Consider the following 16,856-nt stretch of genomic DNA (forward strand, 5'->3'; position numbering starts at 1 on the left):
CCCCCCTCCCTCCCCTCCCCTAGCTGCGCTGGCTGGGGGGAGGTTGGAAAAGAAAAGAGAGATGGAGCGGGGGAGAGGGGGGGGCAGGAGGGGAGGGGCTTGTAAAAGCAGCCACAGATGTCAGAGTGTGAACATTAGCTAGGAGAGCATTCTAGAGCCTGGGAGCAACAATAGAGAAGGCCCTGTCCCATGTGCACGAAAATTTAGCCTCTCTCAATGTTGGCACACAGAGAACACGGATAAAATTCTTACCCAACCCCGCCCCCCGCACAGCGCTTGATTAGTCCAATCCTTTATCTGAGCTGAACACTAATTATCTGTCTTAGTTAAAATATATATAAACAAAGATTCCTATTTTAATTTGGTCCCTGAGAATACTGTTTCTCCTTTGTTTTGCTTCCAAGTTGCCTCAGCAGCCAGCAACCATCATTCAACAAATACCTCAGCAACAGCCACCACTCATCACCCAGATTCCACCTCCTCAGCCTTTCCCAGCTCCTCGCTCTGGGAGTATTAAAGAAGGTGAGCATTCATGTTCTGAGACTCAGGTTGCAGTCCTAAGCACACATGCAAGGGGGTAAGCCCTGTTGAAAACCAGTTTTTATGCTGGCTTTATTGTTGTACTCTTATATTTTTATTGTTCTTATCATTTTGCATTTTAATGTATTGTTAGCCAACATATTTACAGGAAAGGCAGGATATAGATTCTTAAAATGAATAAATAAGCAGCACAGTGTGAGTTTCTTCCAAGTAAACATACATTGGCGGCAATCCTCCTGCATGTTTGTTTGCCAGTTAAGTCCCATTTAACTTGCATTGCACAGCTCCAGTCCTAAGCACGCTTACCTAAGGTCCAGTGGGACTTATTTCTGAGTAAGACGCAAACTCAGTCGTCTTCAGATATTACTAGCATTTTTCTTTCTCCACATCATCCCTTGCTTCATATACAAGATATCATGGAGCGATCCCTTTGTGAATTAAGCAGCATGTGGCTACATCCTGTAGCAGCTGGCAGTTTGAAATCCTTTAGCAAAGGAGAGCCCACCACTGCATGAGGCAGTTGGTTCCACTGTCAAACAGCTACATTCATACATCACCACCATCTAGAATATTCTTTTATTTCTACAATCATATCATGCTGGATCATGACATAAAACCAAATTAAATGCATTCATTTCCAGAACATTATAGTGCAATAGAAATGCAAAACACATCACACACAAGGAAAAGAGCAGTCGGAACCCCTGAAATTTATAAGAAAGCTAAAACTGAGGTTCTTGCTGTACTCATCAGCATAATGTGGCAGGATGCAGTAGCAGGAGCGATGCTCTGAGGTATGATGAGAAAATGGTCTTGGTGACTAACACTTTTTCTTCTCTATATATGTTTCTGATCACTAGAAAAGGTTAACAGTTCAGATCCCTCTAGGGGCAAAATAGGTGCAATGATGAGAATGTATTACGTTATATAATTTCTTAACGTTTTTATGAGCATATTTTACTGTTGGGCACCTTATATGAGGCCATAGCATTGTTCCTAACAGGTGGGATGGAACTCTACTAGATAAAGTAAATATAAATACGTGAGATGTCTCCCAACTTAAAAAAAATACTTTAACGCAAACATAGGAAGGGGCTCTGAGTTTTATTGGAGCAGCAAGGGGGATATATTTCTGACCACCCCAGCTTTTACTACCAGGAAAAGAGATTGGGTTCACAATGCATTCTGTTTCCCTTGCACAGAGAGCTTGAGGAAAGTGACTTTTAGCAAATAGCCCTACAGAAAGCTTGAGCACCTCCTGTTCTGATCAGATTTGGAGCTTCCCTGGAGCTGCATTAAAGTTTTTTGTTTTGTTTTGTTTTTTAAGAAGACAAGAGAGGGGGGAAGTGACATCACTAATAGCTCCAAAGCTCTGTCTCCCGGGGATTAATTATCACTTAGCCTTAGCACTGAAAGGCTTTCTGTGTTAACCAAAATGAGCAAGTCTGATGCTAAAACACCCAAGGAATCTACCTACAAGAGAAAAGATCTCAAAAACTTCCTTGTAACTCCACAAATGGCTGAAATCTCCTTGCATTTTCAACAAGATAAAGACAAAATGGCTGTGAAAGAACTCCTAAGCACCCCAGTTAATATAAACACACATACTAACAAGACTTGGCTAGTTTTGAAAGAGCTACATCAGGTAAAATCCAACATCTTAGAGCAGATGCAGCTATTACTACAAACACTACAAACCAAACTGACTGAACTTGAACATAAAACCTCTGAGATAGCACTAGTATCTGATACAGCTATGGAGCTGGGCACAACCCTCCAGACAGAAATACAAATATTACCAAAATAAAAAATAAAAAAATGAAGAGGATTATATTCTTTGTATAGAAAATTTGGAAAATCAATTGCACAGGGATTCATTGCACTTCAGAGATTTTGGAACATCTTGAGGGATCAGATATTTATTTTTTTCAGCTAATTTTTTGGCTAAGCAAAGAGCTCCATTTGGAAGACAGTCTTTATCCAACCAATACTAATGCCTACAGGGTAGATCCTCTGTTATCCATCCCTAACAACATTCAAGAGATATTATGGCAAAGGTTTTAGATGCGCATTCAAAAAGCAAATTTATCTGAGAAGCTAGAAAGAGAGGGAGTTTCAACTTTCCAGCATCAAAACAAAACCTATTTTAGTTTTCACAGATATCTCTTGACAGATGCCAAAAAGGAGAAGAGCAATGTGCCCTATAACTGAAGCCCTATATGTGCCCTATAACAACAGCTCAGATCGCTTATCAATGGGGATCCTCACTGCTTTAAGTCTTCAAGAGCAGTCTTCAGAAATGCATATGGAGAGCCTCCCAGAGAAATTCAAATGTCAGACTCAATAGCAACCTAATTAGAATATCTCAGTGTACACTTCCCTGATTTCATCTCTGTGACGCTTTAGACCAACTGAATCCACATGCATTCTACATTAAAGTACCACTTCATGTTTTAGTCACCTGTTTCCTATGTTCCAGGATGTTATCCTCCCCCCCCCACTTTATTTCCCACTATTCTTCCCCCATACCACCTCCACCCACCTTTCTTACCCCTCTTTTATTTTTTCCTCCTCCCCCGCCACTTTTTTCTTCCTTCCCTTCTCTTGACAGCTTCCCGTGGTGTAATAAAAAAAGCAACCGAGAATGCAGAGAGCCATCTTGAGAAAGCAAGCTAAGAGCGGAGGGTTGAAAACACCTGACTTGCGTCTATACTATGAGTCAGCATCTCTGGCACAAATACCTAAACTTCTATAATCACATAATTCACAGTCATGGGTAAACACTGAAAATCAAACTGTTTTCCACACAATGTGGAAGAAGTACCAAGGTAAGACTTGAAGGATAGACCATTATCTACATTAGACAATGCTTATTTACTCATCACCTTACAAACCTGGGATATATGGAGATATCAGCTTGCTGCTCCACCTCCTTCCCCAATAGCCACAATTTTTGGCCAACACTCTTTTCCATCTGGAAGACATATTAAAGACTTTCAAATCTGGAAAAAGGCTGTACTCACTAAATGTTACTTGTTTATTAACAAAGACAAGATGTTCACAAAACAAGAACTGGCTTCCAAAGCCAACAGTTTGCATTTGCCATGGTTCAAATACTTAAAAATATCACACCTTATAGCATCAAACTCTTGGATAATGAAACTAAACTGACCTAAGATCCTCTTTGAATCTGTAATAACTGACAGTGCTAACCATAAAAGGCTGTTAGCCCAAATTTATGATGCCTTACTTACGGAAAAATTGAAAGTTAAACTGCTATACAGATCTAGATGGAAGAAAGGCCTTAATCAAGAAATCAATGACCTTAAATGGAGCCAAATCTGGAATTCTACAATCCCCCTCCTGAAACATTAAAGAAAACATATACAAGGTACTGACCACATGGCATCTTGCTCTAGTCAACTTGGCAGCATCAAACCCAGTGAATTCCTCTAAATGCTGGAAGGGATGTGGTAGAGACATCAGAAGAGCCCGGCTGGGTCAGGCCCAAGGAGGCCCATCTAGTCCAGCATCCTGTTTCACACAGTGGCCCACCCGATGCCTCTGGGGAGCACACAGGCAAGAGGTATGTGCACGCCCTCTCTCTTGCTGTTATTCCCCTGCAATTGGTAGTAAAGGAAATTTCTTCCACCAGTGATGGACTTGCCCAAATGTTTCTAAATTTTGGCTCAGGTTTCATAAACATATTGTTGTAATTATTAATTATAACATTCCACTTGATCCTATAAACTATTTACTTGATTTATCCTTTCAAGGCAAACTTGACACTTCACACAATGAACTCTTTAGCTGCTGAGCAACTCACAAACAAGTCCAAATCAAAAACTTTATTACAGTCACAGACCAGAGCAATAGAAATACATACACACAGAAGCCCAACAGAGAAAGACATAAGCTGCACAACTCACAACTGGATCTCTATGGAGAAAAAAGGGTCACGTCTCTATCAGAGACTTGTTTGTTAAAACATTGAACATTATGATAATGAATAAAGTCTCCTCATCTTTAAAACCTGACAGCCATCATAATCAAGATACCCATTTTATATGAGGTAGGAACCCTTTTGGAACTTCATAGGTGGGGGATCCAGTCCATTCACCCTAATCACTTACTCATGTCTATTGATGGTAAGATATGTATTTTAATTGGTAATTGGCAAAGGCTGGTGTTAATTCAGGGGGTTAACTGTAGAATTTTATGTTTAAGTCATATATGATGTGCTACAATTGCAATTGTATCTATTGTCTATGCTAGTCACTTATATTGAAGTTCTTTATCTTTTTTGCAGCATACTCAAAAATTTCCCAATTTTTTTTTTAAAGGTCAGGAGAGAAACATTTTGTGTTCTGTCTAATATGACCCTTAGGGTGCCAGGGGAAGCTTCCCTTCCAGGGCAAACAACTTTGCAACTTCAGTTTAAATAAATAAATAAACCTCAAAATTACAGGGGCAAACTATTGTTAGAGAGATTTGGAGAGGAGGTCATTTATCTACCCAACCCTCAGCAGAAGTGCACCAGTAAGGAGAGCACTGCTCATTAATATTGTCTGGAGACAGGTACAGGTGAAACTCGGAAAATTAGAATATCGTGCAAAAGTCCATTAATTTCAGTAATGCAAATTAAAAGGTGAAACTGATATATGAGACAGAGGCATTACATGCAAAGCGAGATAGGTCAAGCCTTAATTTGTTATAATTGTCATGATCATGGCGTACAGCTCATGAAAACCCCAAATCCACAATCTCAGAAAATTAGAATATTACATGGAACCAAGAAGACAAGGATTGAAGAAAAGAACAATATCGGACCTCTGAAAAGTATACAGTATACTGTGCTTGATTGGCCAGCAAACTCGCCTGACCTGACCCCATAGAGAATCAATGGGGCATTGCCAAGAGAAGGATGAGAGACATGAGACCAAACAATGCAGAATTGCTGAAGGCCGCTAATGAAGCATCCTGGTCTTCCATAATACCTCATCAGTGCCACAGGCTGATAGCATCCATGCCACGCCGCATTGAGGCAGTAATTGCTGCAAAAGGGGCCCAAACCAAGTACTGAATACATATGCATGCTTATACTTTTCAGAGGTCTGATATTGTTCTATTCTTCAATCCTTGTCTTCTTGGTTCCATGTAATATTCTAATTTTCTGGGATTGTGGATTTGGGGTTTTCATGAGCTGTATGCCATAATCATCACAATTATAACAAATTAAGGCTTGACTTATCTCGCTTTGCATGTAATGCATTTGTCTCATATATCAGTTTCACCTTTTAATTTGCATTACTGAAATTAATGGACTTTTGCACGATATTCTAATTTTCCGAGTTTCACCTTTAGTTAAAGTTCTAAATAAAGTAGTATATTTAGGAAATATGTAAGGCATGTAAGAAAGGCCTACATGCCTAGCTGCTTGCTACATCAAGAAGGAAGAGAGGAAGAGAAGGTTTGTCCCTCAGGTAAGAGAATGAAGCCTAGGACTGTCAGTCTAACCAACGGGAAGTAGAGAAAGCATAGTCAGAGAGGGCATTACCTTGCTCACTATCTCTGCCTATAGTGCCCCAGTGGCCAATAGAGTTGTTGTCAGGAGCTGCATCTCCAACAACTATGAGCATTGTGTTTAATATAACATGTAGATAGGTTCTTAGTGAATATACTATAGAGAGCAACTGAGTCTGCAATCCTCCACATTCACTAGGAAGTAAGTCCCGTTGAACTCAGCGAGATTGAAATCTGAGTAGGCATGCTTCTTATTGCAGTGTTTGGCTCTTAACATATGTTCTCCCAGAGAATGGCTAGTCTTCTAGCCTTACGTGTGCTTAAAACTAGAATATCTCTTCCACATCTTCAAGGCATCTCTTGGCAACAATTTATTATGAACAGTCCAGAGCACACAAGGAAGTCTAGGCAATGAAATATTTATTTATTTATATATTTACTTACTTACTTACATTTCTAGCACACCCTATGCCCAAAGGTCTCAGAGCAGGTTACAACCAATAAAACAAATATAAAACATTATTAAAATTAAGCATCATAAAATCTAAAATACAGTAAAAAAAATACAGTGCCTGAGAGGGGAAGAACCACTACATCTCCAGTCAACAGCCAGGGTAAAGAGGTGTGTCTTCACCATTCTCCTGAATGTACACAATGTCGGAGCTTGGCGCACCTCAGAGGGGAGGGCATTCCACAGCCCCGGGGCCACCACAGAGAAAGCCCTCTCACATGCCCCTACCCCTTTAGGTAGATAGATTAAATATCTTTAATCCATCCATTTCACTTTCTGCACCTGTGTAGTTGGGAACTTATCGAGTGATTTATTTTAGTTAATATGGTTTTTTTACAATACAAAAGTGTCATAGCTGGAATTCGGTCACTGCTGGCTGCTCTGACTAAATATCTAAACTCTTTAGGAGCTGATTTCTCCTTGCATTCTATAGTTGGTCGGGAATGATGTCTTGATATTGCCCTGCATGCTTTCCTAGATATGGTGGAGATGATGCTAATGCAAAATGCACAGATGCACCAGATCATTATGCAGAACATGATGCTGAAATCTCTGCCGCCACCTGCTTATCCAGCCGCAACTGGGCCTGGGGTTCCTATGCTTCACAATGGACAACAGGTAAAAGTGTTTAGAAAGGCCTTTGAATAGTAAAAGGAAAGGAAAGGTTGTGCTGTTGAGTCCGTGTCGACTCCTGGTGACCACGGAGCCATGTGGTTTTCTAGGTGGAATACAGAAGTGGTTAACCAGTGGTGAATGAGAGGCCAGTTACCAGAGTCTAAAAATGTATTTTTACAAAAGACTCAGGTTTGTCACACTATATATGCTGAATATGACCCTTGAAGGAGGCAATACATCTTATTCTTATTTTTTGTTCTTGAAAAGCAACATATAAATATTCATTAAATAAATAAATGAGCTTGATGTCAACAGCCAACAGGGACAAGCAAAATAGCGCAAGCTGTGCAAAGGCACCCCGGCCATCATCTCCACCTGACTATCCAAAAGCAAGGCCAGTTCCAGCAACACCCCCAAACTGTGCACTTGTTCTTTCAAGGGGAGTATAACCCCACCGAGAGCCGGTTGAATCACACTATCCTGACTGGCTTTCCTACTGTCCAACAGCATGTCTGTCTTGTCTGGATTTAGCCTCAGTTTGCTAGCCCACATCCAGCCCACCACCACCTCCAGCCCCCACTTCATTACATCCACTCTTTCCCTAGGATCTGATGCCAGAGTGAGGTAGAGCTGAGCATCATCTGCATACTGATGACACTTCAGTCCAAATCTCCTGATGAGCTCTCCCAGAGTTTGGGGGGGACGGGACAATACTGAGCCTTGCGGGACCCCCTAGGCCAAAGGCCAAGGAATCAACCAGATGTCCCTTAGCTCCACCTTCTTCCAAGAAAGGACCAAAACCACTCCCGATCCCTATACCTGACAGGCAGTCCAGAATGATACCATGGTTGATGGTCCAGAATGATACCAGCAAAGCACTCCTGCTTCTAGTTCACAGCGTAGGACATCCACCAGGGTGACCAAGGCAGTTTCAGTTGCAAACTCAGGGCAAAAGCCAGATTGAAAAGGATCTAGATAATCCTCATCATCCAAGACCCTTTGCAGCTGCACAGACAGACACCACATGCTCTATCTATCACCTTGCTTTAAAAGCGATAATTTGAAACAGGCCGGATTGGAGGAATCAAGGAAGGGCTTTTAAAATAATGGTCTTACCACTGCCTGTTTGAGGCTCAATGGCATCTTGCCCTCCCTTCATGAAGCATTAATATTTTCCTCCAACCACATACCTGTTCCTGTCCTGGCAGATTTTATTAGCCATGAAGTGCAAGAGTCCAGAGCGTATGATGTTGCCCTCACACTGCCCACGATCTTGTCCACTTCCTTAGGCTGCATTCACTGAAAATAATCCATCACAATGGACCAGATAGCTGCTGAGGTATGTCTCCTGAAATTGCCAAAATCCTGGAATCCAAATCGGCATGGATGCCAACAACTCTATTTGTGAAGTGACACACAAACTGGTCACAGAGGGCTGCTGATGGTTCTTTCCCCATCACCCAGGGGTCTGTATGAAGCAGTGACTTTGCCACATGAAACATCTCTGCTGACCTACATTGGCAAATGCAATGGAGGCAGAGGAAATATGTTTCTTCACACGCACTACGCACCCCAAAGTAGTCCCTAAAATGGGTTCTAGCCCATGTTTGGTCAGATTCTTTAAGAATCTTTTTCCAGCTTCACTCTTCTTTCCAGCTTCACTCGTGATCCAAGTTGCTTAATTGCTCTAAGCTCCAAGGAGAACCAATCAGTGGAACGGGCTGCACCAAGCCAGAGAAGGCATTTAGGAGCGAATATGTCAATAGCGCAGGCTGTTACACATTCCAGAGATTCACCAGGGCCTTGACAGAGTCACCAGTTCTGGACACTGGAAACTCCCCAAGGGCTGTCTGAAAACTGAGCAGATCCATAAGCCTCTGGGGGTGGACCATTCTAATTGGTCCACTACTCCTGAAGAGGTTGGTTGAAGTAATCAAACTAAACCCCACCAGATGATAGTCTGTCCATGACAAAGGAGTTATATCAAACTCCCCCACATGCAGATCATTCAGTTCCTAGATGACAAAAACCAGATCCAGCATATGTCCTGCCACATGACTAGAACCCAGTCAGTGTCCCCCTCTAACATTCCCAGATGTTGTTGACTACAACTCCCACAATCCCCAAGCAAAAGCCATTGCAGCTGGGGATTCTGGGAGTTGTAGTCACCAACACTGAGAGAACGCTGGACCCGATATTAGTTGAGATAGGCCAATGTTGTCATGGCAGCCATGAAATCCTGAGCTGCTCCTACCAGGGGCCCCCGGTGTGGACATCCCTATCCTATCTTGTAGGCCCACCCTCAGGGACTATCAAAATGCTGATAGTGCCTAACCAGGCATCTGAAGAGGGGAATGGACTCACGATAGATGACCACAACTCCTCTTCCCAGTCCTCAAAGCGAAGCTGCTGCAGGATCTTGAAACCCGATGGACAGAGCTTAGTGAGACCCTCTCCACCGAGCTCACCCAACCAAGTCTCAGTCACACATACCAGGCCAGCATGCTCATCCACAATTAAATCATGGATGAAAGATGTTTTGGAATTTACTCACCTGGCATTCAACAGCAGAACCCTAATCCTTGCGGGAGTGTTCCCAGAACTTCCTGGAGCTGCAGGATTGGGAGAAAAGCCAGAAAAAGGAATAGGCTTCAGTTGCCTAAACTGTTTCCCCCTGTAACAGCCTGCCCAACTCCCACCATATAGCTATATTCATATATATGGAATTTGAAACGTCATCATACAATTGAACAAATATTTATATACCCAAAGCAGTTTACATAAATATAAATAAATAAATAAAATGGCTCCCTGTCCCCAAAGGGCTCACAATCTAAACAAGAAACAAAATAGACACCAGCAACAGCCACTGGAGGGATGCTGTGCTGGGGATGGATAGGGCCAGTTGCTCTCCCACTACTAAATATACAGAGAATCACCATTTTTAAAAAGTGCCTCTGTGCTCAGTTAGCAGGGAACCTTTCTCTAAATCATGAACTTTTCTCTAAATTATATGCAGTTTGCTGCCCCTCTGGTGGTAAGAGCAGACAGGTCACGACCATCAACGGTGCATCATCATCATTACACATCTACTGGGGTACCAACTATTCCATCTCAGCTTGGCTTTCCCATGTGGCATTCAGTAATGTCTCCTGGTCTTGGCACACAGCTTGGAGGGTTCCCGTCTGATGTACATCATCTGCCAATCCCAGCTACTGCAACACACACGTAAGTCAACAGCTTGTTGCCAAGTTGCAAGGTTTGATTACGAAACTCTGTGGTTAATTTGATCTATCTGCTATATTCTAAGAGTAGGAAAGTGGTTCATCTCTCATCCTGGCCAGCTTGACTGAATTTCCCAAACAAATGTAGAATTGAGACAAATAAGTCCTGAATTTTGACAAGAAAACTCAAATGCATGAGTTCACGATAGAGGAGACAACAAGCTGAATGTGAACTAGCAGGGTAATGCAGCTCCTTAAAAAGCTAATGCAGTCTTAGACTGCATTAACAGAAGCATAGTGTCCAAGTAATCATTCCTCTCTATTCTGTGCTGGTCAGATCTCACTTGGAATACTGTGTCCAGTTTTCAGCCCCACATTTTAAGGAGGATGTTAATACACTAGAACAGGTTCAGAGCAGAGCAAGAGGGGTCTGAAAAGCAAGCTCTATGAAAGAGCTAAGTACGTTTAGCCTGGAGAAAAGGAAACTAAGGGGAGATACGATAGACATTAGGGCAGTGCAAAGAGTTGTGCCAAATACTGGGAAATGTATTCCTTCCCAATACTTTCCCCACAGAGTTCTGTGGGGAAAGTGCTAGGCAGTGGCGGAGCCTGACAGCTGGTGGCCTGTGTGCGGTGGCAGCAGCAGCCCCGCTGACCATGCCCCCTGCATCTGACGTCAGATGCGGGGGCCGTGGTGTGGCTCCACCACGTGGGAGGCATGAAGTTTGAAGGGGCTGCACGGCCCCCACTTGGGAGCTAAAGCAGCCCCCCCGAGTCTGATGTCAGACACGGGGGGGTGTCGAGGGCCGCAAGGCGCGGCCCCTGATTGGGTGTGGCCCAGGTTCTTTGAAACTGTTGGCCCAATGGTGGCTCCGCCCCTGGTGCTAGGAAGGACTACATTTTATAGCACTCCCCACACAGCTTGGTGCACACTTCCCAAGACTTCACTAGGGCTTCTTGTGGCTCAGGATACCTTTAAGGCCCTCTCCAGTGCTGCTCAGAAGACTGCTCTGCATGGAGGTAAGCACTGAAAGCTGCCACTTACCCACGGAGCCGGGGTTGATGTGAAGATGATTTGTCTCTGATGTTTTGAAACCAAATCTTTGCACAGCCCTAAAAGCAGTCTTCAGCTATCTAAAGGGCTGTCATGCAGAAGAAGAAATGGGTTTGTTCTCTGTTGCCCCTGAGGGCAGGACTATAGCCGGTGGATTCAAATGACAAGGAAACAGATTCAGAAGAGGAATTTCCTAACTATAAGAGCCGCTTGTCAGTGGAACAGTCTGCCTCATGCAGTGATGGGCTCCCCTTTATTGGACATTTTCAAATGGAGGCTGAATTGTAGGCTGCCAAGGATGTGTTAGAAATTTCCAGCAACGAGCAGGGGACTAGACTAGAGGACCTCTAAAATTCTATTAATAAATCACACTTTCTTTTTCTAAGGGTACCAACCAATGGATTCCTTGGATTGCCCCAGGGATTGTAGTCTTCATCGATAGCACCTAGCAAAGGTAACTACAGCATAGGCCCCCTGTGTTCATATTGGGTCTAGGTCTGCCTCCCTGCAAAAGTGGCCCTTGTCTTCCAGCTAGTGGTGCAGCAGGGTGTGGGGCTTTTTAAAGGCTACCTTTGCATGGGTTGCCATACAGCAGTAGCACCGCTTAAGTTGACCTGCTGCTGAGTCAAGGAGCAGGGCTTCCCTCCTACCTAGACACGCCTTTTAGCATTTATGAGCCTATGCAGGGGCATAGCTATAACTGAACCGAGAGGGACAATTGTCCCTAGGCCCCCTGAGAGGGGATGAGCTAGTAGAGCAACTCCACATCCCCCCTTCCATCTCCCTGACTCCCAGGCATGCTGCTGGACAACTCATCTTGACTTCAAGCAGGGGCGGAGCTATAACTGAGCAGCTGGAACATGAGCCACTCACTGCCAGGCCCTCTAATCATTGGCTCCTGGCCCTCCAGTCCCTATCACTCGCTCTCTGCCTCCATGGCGGCTTCTAAATCTTCAGGAGCCACTGTGGCTCCTGAAGATTTCCCCGGCCACCAGCCCTTTAAAGACATCATGGCCTGCTGCTTTTTGTCTCCTAGCCGTGATATTTTTATAGCACACAGAAGCTGCGGAAACTTTAGAAGCTGTTGCTGGAGCGCCTAGGACTTAAGACACTGCAGCTGCTATCACAATGACTCCTAAAACTCATTCCAGTTTTTTTTAAAAAAAATTAAGTTTATTAAAATAATAAAAAGCAAAGTAAAACATAGTTACATCTCTTGAAACATAAGGCAAAACAAAAATAAAAGCAAATCAGAAATCAGAGAGAATCAGAGAGAGAGAGAAATTGACACTCTCCACTTACCAGTGGCTCCTAAAGCTTTCCCTGGCCACTGACGCCATAAAAATATCAGTGTCCAATGTATTTATCGCATGCAACCAGGGAAAGCTTTAGAGGCCACCAGTGCTAGACAAACACACACTGCACTGATGTTTTTACAGTGCCAGTGGCTGGAGAAAGCTTAAGAAACCACTGCCACTCTAGTTGCCGGCAGCGGCAACAACAGTGGAGTGAAGCAGCAGCGATGAGAATGAGAACAAGGTGAGCAGCCATGGAAGAGGCTAAGGGTGTGCAGAACGTTCCAAGGGCGGAATGTTCCGACTCTGAATGGGCCATTCCAATTGTTCTGAGCCTGGAAGAGAACACCCTTTAAATTAAGGGCCTGTTCCAGGCTCAGAATGGAATGGCCTCATTCTGACCTGGAATGTTCTGCTGTTCCAGCCAGCCAGTGAGGGGCCTGGGGGCAGTGTGGGTGTACAAGAGGTACCTTTAAAAGTTTTCCTTACTGCTCTATTTGCAAGGAGAGGTGAGGAGCAGCGCAGCGCCAGCATGACACACAGCGGAGGCTCCTCCTATGTCATGCAAATGGCTACTACCTCTTGTGCCATTGCTGGCCACACAAATGGCTGTCTTGGGGGATGCTAGTTCAGGATGCCTCCTATGGCACGTAGGGGGGCCTCCACCACGCAAAAGAGTTCTACAGGTGTGCTGCATGGCATATCGGGGGGGGGGGGACCTTCAACCTCAATGCTCATATGCCTCTATTCTCAATTGAGTGTTTCTAGTTTTTTGCTTGTCCTGTCTGTTCCATCATTTTACAGCTGCAATGTTATTTTTGTTTAAATTATGTTACACATACTAACAGATTTCTCTCATAGGTAGCCAGCAAAGGAATACTGATCACATACCTTAACTGTCACTGGAGCTTACTTCATCTGACCCTTAATTTCAGAGATGATTGTCATAGTACCGGCGGTGACTGATAGCCTGATCTTATGCATGTCTATTCAGAAGGAAGTGGGATTTAATTCAGTGGGATTTGCTCCCAACTAAGTGCACTCTTCATCATTATTTCCTCTTTTATTGATGTCTACCTAATCCGATCTATTTCTTCTGAAACGACAATTCCAAATCCTGAAGTAACTATTAATGGCTGCACTGGGATGGTGTAATTTATTATAAATATTTTCATTTTTCTAAGCCATTTAACTTCTTTCTTGCTTAGTTCCACACTGACCTGTAGTACAGCAATGACTTTGTAATCCCTGGGAAGATTAGCATATAATGTAACAAACAGAGGTAGAAATAAATGCAATACTGTGGAAAAAACATTGACGTTTGGACCTTGTTCCTTCTGTACCAGTGCAGATGTTTACCATTAACTATCCAAAATGAACAAAGAACTCAAGTGAAAGCACTGAAATAAATGTTTCTCCTCAACTTACTTTGAGAGCCCTTCTCTTTTAATACAACAAAATATTAAACCATGCACCTTGGTTTCTCAGAGCTACTCTTAACAGCCCAGTCCTATGCATATTTACTCAGAAATAAATCCAGCTGTGTTAATAGCCGTGTTGTTGTGTGGAGAAACATAACCATGGGCTCCTTGGAAGATGAATGGGATATAAATGTCATCGTCATCATCATCATCATCATGTTGCATTGTAAGTTACTTTTTGTTTAAACAGAATTGTGTTCTTAGATCAGACCTATTATCTATTTGGTCCAGCATTTTGGCTAGAGCAGTGGCCAGTGCTAGCTATTTTACACATAACACAAATTGCAAAGCAAACAGGAGTGTTGCTAGGCATGTAAAAGATCCTGGCCCCAAATCTGCAAGGCTTTGAGCCAAACCGGCTCAAAACCCCATTCTGATAAACTTTTTCAAGCTCACTTAAAGGAGTCCCAACTCTCTCCTCCAGTTCTTGCGCCATTGATCAGTAGTACATCCTTGTAATATCTGGTGTACTTTGGGCAGGGGCATTGCTAGGGGCCTATTAGGATTGGATCCCTGGCCCACAGTACTTGCTTTCTTTTCAAATGTCCCTCCCTTTTGCAATCATTTCTTGTGGCAGCCTTGCCATCTACACCATGTGGAATGCGTGTGTGTGATGGGGAGGGTTTTTTAAAAACTATCTCACCCATCAACCTATTTTGTTTTGTGGCAAAAACAAAAACTTTGCCATAGCTCAGCAGGTTTTTTTTACACTTTTTTTTCTTGAGAAGAGTTATCAGTACATTTAGGAGGAGGTGTTACCAATACCTACCTCTTTCTTCTGGGCTGGCCCCACCCCCTCCATTGAGCCCATGAGCTGGATTGCTGCTGTGCATGGGGCTGAGGGCCCCCACATGCTGAAGGAGCCACCCCCAGAAGCAGTGTAGCCATGGTCCCCTCCCCTTTGTGCACACATTGAAAGGGAAGGGACAGAAAGTGGCAGAGGAAAGGAAGAGAAGGTGCTCAACAATGGAGGAGGTAGTGATGGGGTCGGGGAGAACACCTGTTGTTCCAGCCTAGCCTGTGTGCTCCTTCATCATTGCCTCCTGCTTCATCCAAACAAGGTGGTTGGTGTGGGGAGCAAGGGGCAAGCAGGCAAGGGGCAAGAGCTTCAGAGCACCCAAGCAAATGTTTGGGGCATGTGCCCCTTGTGGTCAGTGCTAGCAACGCCAATGATGTGCACACTATCATCAGCTGTATGCACTTCCATGTGAATAGCTCTATTAATTCTTCTCTGACTGCTTGCCTGTGTGGAAGGGTGTGGGGTTGCTCAGATATTGCAGAGTGAGAAGAGTTAAAACATCTAGTTTAGGGAGAGATCATCTGTTTACATGGGCTTAGTTTCGTTGAATGATTAACATTTACCAACCTTATTCTGGGAGTGATTTAAGTGTTTGCTGTGAATAATTTACACATACTCTGATAATTAAATCAAATAATCCATGTCTTTTTATCTAACCTTTGATCTCACATTTCAAAATAAAGACACCTAATTTATGTTGATTCGTATTCAGCTGAGTAGTTTGATTCCAGTGCAATCTATGCAAGGAGGACAAACATTCCTACTTTGTGGAGAAACAAGATTCTAGAAACAAAGCTATACACTGGGACACAGGTCTCTTCCTCCAAAAGGTGAAAAATCAATTTGGATTGCCACAGGAACCTACAGAGAAAATAAGTGAGATTCTGACAAGCTATATTTGCAAATGTTTGCCTGATCCTGCAGAAAGGGAGCATGTTTCCCTAGGGCAGCCTCAGAGGACCTCAAAGGGCCTGAGTTCTTTAGAGCAAGGCAGTGATTGAAATATAAAATGTTGGCTTTACCTCTCTTCTGTCACCTTATAAGCAGTTACATATCTCTTGGAACAGGATCACCCACCTCCAGTGTTTTCTCTAATGTCCTTCATCTGTGTGTGGAATGAGTTTTGTTCTGGCTGGCAGTATCAAGGCAGTATGAGTGTGTGCACATGTGCATTCAGAGTGGGGCCTTCCTGATTCAACCTGAGCAAGATCTAAAATTAACTGAGCAGACATCCATAAACATGTGAGCATATGCATATGCACAAGCCTTAGAAGGAACATTGCCCAGCTCCTGTCTGCCGATATTCTGAGGGAAAGATAAAGTGTTGTATTAGGCACAGTGAATTAAATGTCCACTGTCCCTTCAGTCAAGGGCAGCATCTGGGGCTGGTCAGCTCGGGCATGGCTTGACAGTCCATGCCTGTCTGAGGGCCCACAGCCCCAACCCAGCTGACCCATGAAGCCCCAGTGTCTGCTGCTACCCACCACCATCCAGTAACCCACAGGACTATGGGCAAGCTTACTGAGCAATGGTGGACAGCACCAACAGATTTCTTCCTCCTGCCGCCTCCTCCAGTGCAGGGCCATTTTCAGTTTTCCAGAGGCTCTGGCCCTCCTCTTTCAAGGAGCAGGACACAGGAAATGACCTGAAAGAGGAGGATGTCTGAGGCTACCTTCGATCACCTGGGATAGCTCACCACTTTTAACATACCATTTGGACGATGGCTCTTCAAAGGATGAGTTTTTGGTGTATAATCTGCATAGGAAATCTTCTAAGGAAAACATCATGACATCTTAGGAGGTCTGAAGAGCATC

At 43.7% G+C, this 16,856-nt stretch overlaps 1 protein-coding gene across 1 annotated transcript in view; it reads left to right on the plus strand.

Annotated features, from left to right (window-relative positions):
- The window catches only part of C1H21orf58 (chromosome 1 C21orf58 homolog), a 73,933-nt gene extending 59,857 nt beyond the window's left edge, over positions 1 to 14,076 (plus strand). Inside the window, exons 7-11 of the mRNA XM_053267026.1 lie at positions 405 to 522; positions 7,053 to 7,192; positions 10,209 to 10,417; positions 11,854 to 11,921; positions 13,624 to 14,076. Coding sequence (XP_053123001.1) covers positions 405 to 522; positions 7,053 to 7,192; positions 10,209 to 10,417; positions 11,854 to 11,896 — 510 coding nt within the window. The 3' untranslated portion in view covers positions 11,897 to 11,921; positions 13,624 to 14,076. The remainder of the gene's footprint in view (positions 1 to 404; positions 523 to 7,052; positions 7,193 to 10,208; positions 10,418 to 11,853; positions 11,922 to 13,623) is intronic.
- Positions 14,077 to 16,856: the final 2,780 nt, after the last annotated feature.

This window comes from Hemicordylus capensis, chromosome 1 (assembly GCF_027244095.1).
Source record: "Hemicordylus capensis ecotype Gifberg chromosome 1, rHemCap1.1.pri, whole genome shotgun sequence".
NCBI classification, from domain to species: Eukaryota; Metazoa; Chordata; class Lepidosauria; order Squamata; family Cordylidae; genus Hemicordylus; species Hemicordylus capensis.